This window comes from Brassica napus, chromosome A2 (assembly GCF_020379485.1).
Source record: "Brassica napus cultivar Da-Ae chromosome A2, Da-Ae, whole genome shotgun sequence".
In the NCBI taxonomy this organism is placed as follows: domain Eukaryota; kingdom Viridiplantae; phylum Streptophyta; class Magnoliopsida; order Brassicales; family Brassicaceae; genus Brassica; species Brassica napus.
The window spans coordinates 28,369,731-28,381,845 of record NC_063435.1 but is presented as its reverse complement, the minus strand read 5'-3'; the positions used below and the strand labels follow the sequence as shown (position 1 = coordinate 28,381,845).

The 12,115-nt window shown below is 30.0% G+C and overlaps 1 protein-coding gene and 1 pseudogene across 1 annotated transcript; both read left to right on the top strand.

Moving 5' to 3' along the window:
* The first annotated feature begins 2,484 nt into the window (after positions 1-2,484).
* On the top strand, positions 2,485-6,995 carry LOC106382716 (methylthioalkylmalate synthase 1, chloroplastic-like). The gene is made up of 10 exons (XM_013822765.3): positions 2,485-3,045; positions 4,394-4,653; positions 5,191-5,404; positions 5,504-5,584; positions 5,751-5,843; positions 5,927-6,013; positions 6,108-6,208; positions 6,330-6,363; positions 6,481-6,555; positions 6,729-6,995. The coding sequence occupies exons 1-10, from the start codon at positions 2,500-2,502 to the stop codon at positions 6,867-6,869; spliced, it is 1,632 nt and encodes a 543-aa protein (XP_013678219.2). The 5' UTR covers positions 2,485-2,499; the 3' UTR covers positions 6,870-6,995.
* A 2,967-nt stretch (positions 6,996-9,962) lies between these two features.
* On the top strand, positions 9,963-10,645 carry LOC125581380 (annotated as a pseudogene).
* Positions 10,646-12,115: the final 1,470 nt, after the last annotated feature.

The window sequence follows — 12,115 nt, the reverse complement described above, 5'->3', positions numbered from 1 at the left end:
TTCTATTTTTTTGTTCAAGGCGATATTTAATTATTTATTCAACAAAAATATTATGTGCAAGTTAATATTGTTTTCTTTTTGAGAAATGTAAGTTCATAGTGTTTCATTTTAACTATAACAACATTATAGAAGACAATGGATATGAAAAGAGAACAGAATTATGCACAAGTAAATATTAAGCACAACAAGTCACCTACCTGGAGGTGCAAAGATGTCAACTTTCACCTACCTGCCCAACTGGAGTTCCAAATTTCCACGTGCTCTTTTTTTTTCCCCTTTAATTTCTATTTCTTTTGTGTGTTTTTGTAGAAAGAATTTTAACATGAACAGTGGTAGTGAATCTACAGAAAGTGGCTTGTGGATATATCTTATTGACAATCTTATTAATCTTATTTCTTTTGTTCTTTGCTCTTAATGTCTTTGCATTTAGGTTTTTCAGGAGTTTTACGTATATTTTAGTCTTTTTGAGTCATTTTCAAGAATGCCTTCTGAAAGGCGAAATCTAGATGGCTTTTGTGCAACAAATAAATGAAATTGAGCTTCTAAACACTCACATTGGGTGTTTGGACTATAATTTAGACCTGACGAAAAGCTCCATACAATCACATTGGCCATGCACGTACGACGTTCATGAAAAACCAATGTAAACTCATTGGCATTCGTCCAAATCGAGGACCATGTCAACATTTATATTGGCCATGAAGCCAACTTGACAGATCTTCCCATACGACTACAGTATCGGTTATAGTGGTTCCGACTTCTCGTAGTATTTGAACCTTCTATTGTTGTAGAAACATGTTTTGTTTTCCTTTTTCTTTTCTTAAAACTTCTATTAGAACCAAAACCTTGTTTATGTCTACGATCACGGATATTTCAACGCAGTGTGTATATCTAATCTATCTATTTTATTTCTTTCAGTGAAAGCTTCTTTAGTATTTTGCTTTTATTTGTTCTTTAAGTATGAGCGAATTGTCGTCTATTGGATCATTTCAAGATTGAACTCGATTCACATCACATATTACTACTTCACGATCCACCCAAAGTATTCAAGCCAAAATATAAGTGTCTTGTATATTGGCAATGAAACGAGTAAACCATTATTATATATGTCACATTATTAAGTTACTAGCTTCGCTTCATATTTAATTTAACTATCAACATACCAAGACATGGAATGGATGACATTTAGAGAGAGAAAAGCGTAGTTGTGTCAAGACCGTGGTTCTTATAACTAGATATTGTAATTCATTGTATCGTTGTTATCTCGTTTCTTTCTTTGTTGTTTCATAGGTTGGGATTAAATCTTTCATGTTAATTTGATCCAACTATAAGACCTATCATTTTATCATGTAATAGTTAGTTTATGTTTAATTTGAAAGTCATTAGTGAAAGAAACATACTATTAAATTTAACCTTCTGGTAGTCTCCTAGTATGATTGTATTCTGTTCAAATATGCAAAAACAACAAAAAAATAATTTATTGGTGAAATAGTTCTGAAAGGATCTATAAATCTCCTTTAATTTCAAATGATGACTATATTAATATATATTGATAAAATATTAAAGATACGATAAAGATAAGGCACTGCACCTTTTTGTTCTACATATACTGACGTAAAACACATCAGCTACATGTCAACATATATTTGCGTTATTTCGGAAGAAATACTTGCTAGTTACTAGAAAACTTCTCTACCAGTCTAATGACAAAAATATCCCAAAGTCTGGTTTACTCTTCAAAAGCTTTTTCACAGAAATTAGCATATGTGGCTACCTACCTGGGAATGCATACCACGTGATCGTTACTAATAATTTAGATATAGCGTTATTTAACTCGCCCACCTTTTAAGCAGTATTATCTTTTAACTCCCACTTAAAAAATATTATGATTACATTGTTGTTCTTGTATTTACATATGAAATCATTAAACTTACGTCTTTTTTAGAATTTTTTTTTGATAAAAAAAAAAAAAAAAAAAAAAAAAAAAAAAAAAAAAAAAAAAATCAGTTCTTCGTCGGATATTATTAATATAATATGTATACAGCGGTATATGTATATGTATGTAAATATATGAAATAATATAAAGTAAAGATTAATTATTTGTGTATGATGTTAAACACAAAAGAGCTTCCATTTACGTTCATCGTTTTAAATTACTACAAAATGATGTAATTTTTAATTTTCAAACGCAGAAAATATATTTAAGCCCCACTATCATAATAATTAGTATTTTAATATAAAAACTTTGAATAGAAAATAAAAACAAACAATAAAAATAATTTATTTTAATATGAAAAATTAAGCCATCACTCCATTAAATTAAATGGGGCTTATTGAATTTAAGTATCTGGTTTTTTTAACCAAAATCTTCCCTTATTGGATCAGGTATTTATAAAAATTATTATAAATCAAGATTGTTGGACTTATCATCTGTATAAATCCCACTAACCATTTTTAGAAATCCATTAAAAAGGAATTTCTACCCATCTATAAATATCGATGAATTTTATTGTGCATGTTCTCCATCTCATTGCAAAACAATTTGCTCACTATCTTTTATCCTCCAAACCAATCAAAATATTTATTTCTCTCCTACGTACGTACTTCATAGTTATGGCATCGTCACTTCTGACATCTTCCGGAATTATCCCTACCACCGGTTCGAACATGGTTGTCCGGTCATTCTTACCCTTTGGATCTGTCCGCCTGACCCGTCCGTACAACAACTCGTCCTTGCTCATCTCATGTTGTTCCTCTGTGTCCAAAAACGCCGAGACTAGTGGTACTGACCTCAAAACTATCGTGGAACGGTGGCCGGAGTACATTCCGAACAAGCTCCCAGACAAGAACTATGTGCGTGTATTCGACACGACGCTCCGTGACGGCGAACAATCTCCCGGTGCAGCCCTTACTCCACCGCAGAAGATAGAGATTGCCCGGCAGCTCGCTAAACTCAGAGTAGACATCATGGAAGTTGGTTTTCCCGTGTCATCAGAGGAAGAGTTCGAAACCATCCAAACCATCGCCAAAACCGTGGGAAACGAGGTTGTTTCTTTATGTCCTTCTTCAAACTATATCGATTTTTTTCATAAAAAAACTGTATCAAGTTTATTTGATAAAGAGGGTTTATAATGAAATTCAAATTAAGGATAATTATTACGTTGAAAGCTAAGGGGGTGGTAGTGGGAATTAAATTTATAATGAATCTTAGAATTTTCAAGTCTAGTGTTATTGGTTTATAGATTTTCACATTCTCATTAAAATCTAGTGTTATTGGTTTGATGATTTTATAATTATATACAAAATCATTTATTATTATTAAAAAAAATTAGACTTTAAAGATTCTACAAATTTATTAAAGTATAAGTGTTATTCGGAGTTGAATTCTTAACATTTTAACTCACAAAACAAGATTTTGAGAATACTACATGCTTCCCTTGAATTCTTAAAATCATTATATTATTTTTTTCATAGATTTTCACAATATACAAAATTCTCTACAACCCATTCCAAATTTAACAAATCTCCTAACTTTTAAAATCAACAAACTCTATAGAATTCTAAAGTGTTGTTGGTTTATATATTTTGATTGATTTAGAAATTCATATAGTATTTATAAATCCAACTAAAATATACAGATTTTCAAATTTTCTCGGATTAGTATTTACAAATCTGGAGGTTTTCCCTCGGATTTGAGTCTTTGTATTTTTAACAAAAAAAATCTATACAAATCCATTATAAAATCAAATCTATTAATAAATTCATATGATTGAATAACACTTGATTTGAATTAGAGTTTGTAGATCATAAAATCAATAACACTTGATTTCAATATAGATTTTAAAATCATAGAACCAATAACACTAGATTTAGTTTAAATTTTCAAATCCATTAAAATACACCGATTAATAACTCCCACTAAGTCTCACTAACGCCCCCTAAGTCAATAAGTTATTTCAACCTCACACAATAGTTGTTTTGGTGCCAAACTTTCCCGTATAGCTGTGGTCAAGTGGTATGCAAGACCGAGAATGTGTTAAAATACTCTACTCTTTCGGTAATCTCGACCTCACTTGAAACAAATTCACAGCTATGTGAAAAGTATGGGGTTGGGCTTTAATACAATTAGTTTACATGGTACTCTGGTAAAAGGCGATTCAGCTTTTTAACATTAGTTTATAAATTCGGATCAGGCAGTGTCGTGACCATTCAGAAAAAAATTACTCATGAAAATTAAGTGTGTGTTTATCAGAGTTGACTGGATTAGTTGATAAGACATATAAAGTAAATAGACCGCATGTTAATTGGCATGGGATTCAAGAAAAGCATGCATGCGCAAATGAAGAAATGGTCAAAGAATTAGCACTAAAAGACTATCTTGTGTGATTGCTAGGTTGATGAGGAAACAGGTTATATCCCAGTGATATGCGTCATCGCACGAAGCAAAGAAAGAGATATAAAGGCGGCTTGGGAGTCAGTGAAGTACGCAAAGAGGCCGAGGATAGTCATATTCACTTCTACTAGTGACATTCACTTGAAATATAAGTTGAAAATGACTAGAGAAGAAGTCGTCGACATGGTCGCGAGTAGCATTAGGTTTGCTAAAAGTTTAGGCTTCGAAGACATCGAGTTTGGTTGCGAAGATGGCGGCAGGTTCACATCTTAAAACCTATACATTTCCATTATTATTATTTTTCACAGGTTCAAAAGAACATAAAATTGTGGTACTATGTTTCTATAAAGAAAATATTTGTTGCGGTATAATAAAATATTAGATCCTAATCAACCAATGGTAGCCTAGTGGTGAGAAAAAAAATTAAGTTGTCAGTTCTGTGTACAAGTCCTGTCAGAAATTATGTTGCTATTTGCTTGGTCATGCGAAATGAAATCATTTCTTAGTTCTCATTTAAAAAATCTATGATTCAGCTACTCGTCAGTTTCATTTTTTAGATGATTAATTGGACTGCGGTTCAGACAATCAAAGTTGCAAACAAAAACAATATCGGATCGGCCAATGTAATACATGAATATTTCAAATAATGATGGCATAATTACTTTAAAATGTTATAAACTGTTGCTAGATAACGTTATAGATTTTGCTGACTTGGTAAGGAACTTTATATATAAAATTTTCTTTTTACCATGTCATACATAATTATAAAATACTAATTTGTGATTAAAATTAAGCAGGTCTGACAAGGATTATATATGCACGGTTTTTGAAGAAGCGATCAAAGCGGGTGCAACCACCCTGGCCTGCCCGGACACGGTGGGGATCAACATGCCGCACGAATACGGGAAACTTGTGAGATACATCAAAGCAAACACTCCTGGAATTGATGATGTTATCTTCAGCGCTCATTGTCACAATGACCTTGGTGTTGCTACCGCCAACACAATCGCCGTACCTTTTCTAATCCTGAAATTTTGTTCATTTATGTACAAATATCAATTCAAAATACATAAATAACAATGAGTTTACACATTATGTATAAATAAACAGGGTATATGTGCGGGAGCACGACAAGTCGAAGTAACAATCAATGGAATAGGTGAAAGAAGTGGGAATGCACCGCTTGAAGAGGTAATAACTGCTAGAAATCCACATCCAAAGTGAGATAGAACATAAGATGGTACAACTGATATGAATCAATCTATTACTCATTTTGTTGCGAGTTGGTTTTGAAAACAGTCCAAGAAACTCAACAAGCTCGTAAATGAATATGAATATTTATTTGGTATATATATAGGTCGTGATGGCTTTGAAATGTCGAGGAGCATTTGTGATGGGTGGTGTTTACACAAGAATAGACACACGCCAAATTATGGCTACCAGCAAGATGGTAACTTTGACATATCGAGGAGCTAGTGTGTTCTATCCTTTGCGTTTATAATAATTGACTAATAGTTGCTAATTCTTGAGCAGGTTCAAGAATATACTGGCTTGTATGTTCAGCCACATAAACCTATAGTTGGAGCCAACTGTTTTGTTCATGAGAGCGGCATTCACCAGGTTCGGTGCATATATATACATACATAACTACTTATATTATACAGAAAGTCAGTTATGAGATTGATTTGGTTATCATTCTTTACACATTTTGAAGGATGGGATATTGAAAAATCGGAGTACATATGAGATCATATCACCAGAAGATGTTGGAGTTGTAAAATCTCAAAATTCAGGCATTGTTCTTGGAAAGCTTAGGTAATTATTCAATTTTAAGTTATATCATTCAATTTTGAAGTAAGATTTTCTTGGTTTTACTTACTGAAACTACGCGACATACCATTGTTTAACTCATTTGTATAACTATGGAACTATGTAGTGGACGTCATGCAGTTAAAGGTCGTCTGAAAGAGGTACATACCTTGTAATTTTGTCATTTCTTTACTCATTGGTTACAAAATGATCATATATAAATAAGAGATCTATATAATTATTAATTAATATAGTTGAATGTTTACTTCTGCTCTCAGTTGGGATATGAAATCAGTGATGAGAAATTGAACGAGGTTTTCTCACGGTTCAGAGATTTAACCAAGCAGAAAAAGGTGTTTTTTTTTTAATTTTTCTATGTTATATATATATATATATATATATATATATCTTCCTGTGCACATATGCTTATGATATAAATTAAATATACTTAAAAGTATATTATTTTAAATACGAATTGCTAATGAAATCTCACACTTTATTATTGGTTTCAATTTGTTGATTTCAGAGAGTCACAGATGATGATCTGAAGGCATTAGTAACGTGTGGTGATGAAATCTTCTCCTCAGATAAATTAAACGGCACTGACGACAACGAAATCAACAGTAACGGCTATGTACCGGCTCCTCAGATTTCGTCTGTGGTATGAATATGTGAACACGTTTTTTACGTTAGTGTACCACTGTAATATCAAGTTTCTTTTGATATACATGTATTGTTGAAACTTGTAATGAATAAAACAATATAAAATGAAGATGAAAAGCTTAAGCATTAATACTTGCCTAGGAGGTGCAAAAGGTTTCAATTGTCACCAGTGCCGGTCCGGAGTTTTCCGGCGTCTAAAGCGGTTTAAAAAAATATTGCCCCTCTTTCTCAAAAAAAAAATTCTCTTCAATTATAATTAAATTATATATATTTTAACTACATAATCAAAATAAAACCAAATATTATTAAAAGTTAAGTTGCTTCTAAAAAAAAAAGATACAAAAAATCAAAACATTATTTGCAGTTCATCTTGTCATTTTTTTCATTTTATTTGCAGTTCTACTAGGCCGATTTTTAATTTATTTTTAAAGCATTTTTACAAATTCAAAGAAACGCATGAACAAAATATATAATTTATAGCTAGATAGAGCACAACATATAATAAAATCACGCTAACATCAAATTCACCAATTTTACTGTGTTCATAGAGTTTTTTAAAAAATATTAGAACCCTATTATAGTTTAATTCTTTGGAATTTCAAAAGTTTCTAACAAATTTACAAAAAGTTACAAAAAAGCTATTCCAAAAAGATCAATCACAATAAAACAGTGGATAATGAGCAATTGATCATTCAAAATAAAAAGGATCCTTGAAAGAAATAAAAAGGAAGAAACTGAGGAGAAACAATTAGGAGTATCATTTAATATAATATGTTTATTAAAGAAACTAAAGAGTGATGAAAAAGAAAGAAAAGAAATTAAAGGATTGCTAGAAAAGATAACGAAATCCTCTATATATTATTTGAGAAGCATTACAACTTCTTTTTGTAGCCACATGTCATCACTAGGATGATTCTTAGAATCATTAGAGAAATATGTTGGTCCATCTAATTATACAATAAGTTTTTTATTAAACTAACAATAAATTCATTATTAATGTATTTCATTATTTCCTTAAATAAAATTACGGAATTGCCTAATGTGGTTAAAGTATATATATGACAATTAATGATTTTGAATAATAAAGATTTGATAAAAATTAGTGTATATTCTATCATATTTGTTTAATTTTAAACTATTAAATAAATTAAACAACCACTATAACCATATAATAAAAAATTTAGATTTTTCTACATATGTTATATTTTGAATTTTGAAAAACGATTATAAATTACTAAAACTGTTAAAAGTTTCACTTTGAAATGATTACAAAATTATATAAGTAAAAAGTATAATTTAATTAATTTTTAATATTGATATATATATATATATATATATATATATATATATATATATATATTGTTTTAAATTAAACTATAAACCATATAAAATACATAAATCTTTTAGTTTTAAAATTTACTTTGAACAATTTTTTGGTAAAAGTTTTGAACGAACATTGACAACTTATTTTTTTAAAATTATAAATTATTAAAACTATTAATCTCACAATGAAAATTTTGTTGTTAGTAATTTAAATCTTTTGCTATAAAAGATACAAATGATCAAAAACACTATATGAGTAGAAATCATCATTTAATAGACATTAATATTAAAAATATACTAAAATATACTATGTATGTTAGTATCATTTAAATTTAATTACATATCCTATCAAATATTAAAAAAAAATTGGATTAATAAAATTGATTTATATGTTCACACCAATTTAATTATATATTTAATAGTTACTGACTTTTAATTATTCAAAATATATTTATTATTTCAAAATATGTAAAAATATTTAATACATAAAATAATTTTTATATATAATGTTCATCCCGCGTAAGGCGCGGGTCTTAACCTAGTCTTATGTATATTTGAATGAGTAACTCTTTTGTTATTATTCTCAGAAAAGGGAAAAAAAGTTATATTAATGTCACAAACAAAAGCGAAAGTAAGCTCGAACCTAATACCTCTAGAATCAAAGGAACGGAATACAACCACTGGACTACAATGGACTTTGTCAACTCTGGCGCCCCTAAAATATTTATTCCTTTGGCGCCTAAAGCCCTGGCTTTATGGGCTTTAGCCCACGACCAGCCCTGATTGTCACCCATCTACCGAACAAGGAGATGACAACAGCAAATCAAATATGAGAATCTGGTTTTTATTTGAGACGCGTTACAATTTGTATGAATATATAAACACATATAATAAATACATAAAAAGTTTAATAAAACATAAAATAAGATCATCGAGTTTCAACATAATAGCGTAGTTAAGGACATGAAGTAATGGAGGCATAATCAAAGAACTTCATATGTTTAGTAAACGGAAAGTGGAAACCACGTCCCGACGTAGTACCGATCGTTTTATTAGTAACCAACCATTCACATGTTACAATTAACCGTTTTATCTCCATGTGTATATCAGGGCCGAAAATGAGCAAAACGCGGGCTTTATGAATATAAGTGAAGCTTCTCTATGGGTCTTTCATTAGCCACATCTACCTTTCGTCATATCTTAGTTTTTTTTTGTTTATCAGTTTATGTCGAAGATCTCTCGGTTGTAACTGGCTTAGCCTATTAAGTTTTTAGTTTTAATATAAGCATTGTGTGTTCAAAAAAAAAAATATTCATCTTCATTTTTAATATGTAGAAATATTTTTTTTAAGATTCATCTTAAAATGTTTATTACGTCAAATCTCAAGACCGGCTTTGAATATATCACAAGAGTTTCTTATTTTTTTTGTCAAAATGTTAATTGAGTCTCTGTTCAAGGGCCTCCCTAAATTATAATCACATCTTTAATCTATGGATACTTTTGAAATTTGAATCTTTACCCATCTTCATACCTATATAGTAAATTAACAATAACTAAATGATCATAAGTTGAAATATAATAAGTCGATAACCAAGAGAACTATGACAAGTTTAATGTTCACATTTCTAAAAAAATTGGTAAGCAAGTTCAATATTTCTCGTATACATATACGACACATGACATGTATTTTAGTATATAACACTTTGAGTTTGAGACATTTGTTTTCTCCACTAACCAACTTTTCTCTCGGCCAAAAACAACCGGCGTTTAAACAATGCCACCGCTAAGCAACGCCGCCGTGATAACAACGAACGCAATCCTCGCATTGATCGGCCTCGCAACCTTATGCCATCAGTATCGCAGTGTCAACGCTTCATCCAAACTCTCTTATCGTGATAGCGACTCTTCTTCATCTCTTCCTTAGGCCTCATCGCCGCTCTCTACGAAAACTACATCATCATAACTCTCTACCTCTTCTTCCTCTTCCTCTCCATTATTTTCACCCTAATCTTCTGCTTCTCCATCTTCATCTTCCTTGTAACTAATTCTTCCGCCGGCAAAGCGTTTTCAGACAAGGATATAGGGAGTGTCAAGACCGGTGATCTTCAAAACTGGATCGGAGACCATTTCCTTCGAAGTAATTAAGAACTGGGAAGGGATTAAAAGACGCATGGCTGATTTTACCATTTGTAAGTTTCTTCCACGTGACGTTGACTTTGACGCCAAACATCTCTCGCACGTAAAGGTATGTGATGATACATCACCATTCTTGCGTTTTAACCCAATACTGCATACGCATACATAATGAAAAATAGATCGGGAGGACTATTTAATACAAAAATGATTTTTAACTGTTAAAACCCCTTTGTTTTGGGTAAACCTCCAAACTAAGTATTTAGTAAAATAACTCTCAAACTAACTTTATTTAATGAATTAAACATTTTGTTTACAGTGCCGATCATAATTATCAATACTACCAATAAATCTTTAGTTTAAGAGTTTTTACACGAAATAAACATAGTTGAGAGATTTTACCATTAAGATCTAAAAAGTGCAAAAATATAAAAATATAATAACATTAACTAAAAATTAGTAACTTAAAAAAAAATTATAATTAGCATTTTTAAATAATTAATAAAAATACATGAGTTTGATTTGATTTAAAATCAACATTATCAATGTATAAATTGAAAATATAAAAGACAAGGAAATATAATAATAATGATCTAAAGATTTACCGGTAATAGTAGCTCTTTTGACCGGCACTAGAGATAAACTAATTATCTAAAAAATTAGTAACTAACATTTTCAAAACTAGCACTTTAAGTAAATTATGTGAATCTATGAAATATATTTATTTTAAAATCCATATTATATGTGTGAGCTAAAACTCGCAATTATAATTTTAGTATGAATAGAGTAAGGTTTAGTCAGACTAGGCTATATTCACATTAAAATTTTAGTTGTGGATTTTAGCTCCCACATATAATATGAATCTGAAAATAAATATATCTCATCGATGCAACACAAGTTATTTGAAGTGATAATTTTGAAAAATTGTGTTACAAATTTTTAAATAATTAGTTTATCTCTAGTGTCGGTAAGAAAAGAAAAAACTATCACCGGCAAATCTTTAGATTATTTTTATTATATTTTCTGTTTTTTTTTTAAATTTAAATTTATACATAAATGTTGATTTCAAAATAAATCAAACTCATCTATATGCATAAGCTTTCAAAATGCTAATTTTGAAAATTTAAATTACTAGTTGTTAGATAATGTTTTCATATTTTACATATTTTTGAATTTTTTAGATCTTTAATGGAAAAACTCATCAACTATGTTTATTTAATGTAAAAACACCTAAACTAAAGATTTACTGGTATAGTGGTAATTATGACCGCCACAATAGACAGATGGTTTAATTCATTAAATAAAAGACTTATTCTTGGGTTCACTCCCTAGGTGAACCTGTAGGTTCACCAACCAATAAGATTGTGTCATTTTAGATTCAATATCTTTTTAAAAAGGAAACAAAATATTATCGAATTATATTATATTCTTAAAATAAAAAATTGTATTAATCACAAAAAGAAGATTTTTTAATCGCAAAAAAAAAGAATTTTTTTTTAAAGTATTTTTAACGCTGCCAACAAATATTAAACCCTAAACCCTAAACCTTTAGGTAAACCCTAAACTCTTGAATAAATCATAAATCTTAAAGTTTAAGATTTGATCTAAGAGTTTTGGATTTATCCAAGGGTTTAGAGTTTACCCAAGGGTTTAGGGTTTACCCAAGGGTTTAGGGTTTACCCAAGGGTTTCGGGTTTAGGATTAGGTTTTAGGGTTTAGTGTTTTGTTAATTGTATTAAAAATATTTTTTTTTTAAATTCAAGAATTTAAAATTTATCAAAGGGTTTAGGGTTT

Bases quoted from the DNA above. Each gene is read 5' to 3' on its own strand.
- LOC106382716 (XM_013822765.3), top strand. From the start codon at position 2,500: ATGAATTTTATTGTGCATGTTCTCCATCTCATTGCAAAACAATTTGCT. The intron at 6,209-6,329 runs GTAATTATTCAA...GGAACTATGTAG, and splicing joins ATTGTTCTTGGAAAGCTTAG to TGGACGTCATGCAGTTAAAG. The intron at 6,556-6,728 runs GTGTTTTTTTTT...TGTTGATTTCAG, and splicing joins ATTTAACCAAGCAGAAAAAG to AGAGTCACAGATGATGATCT.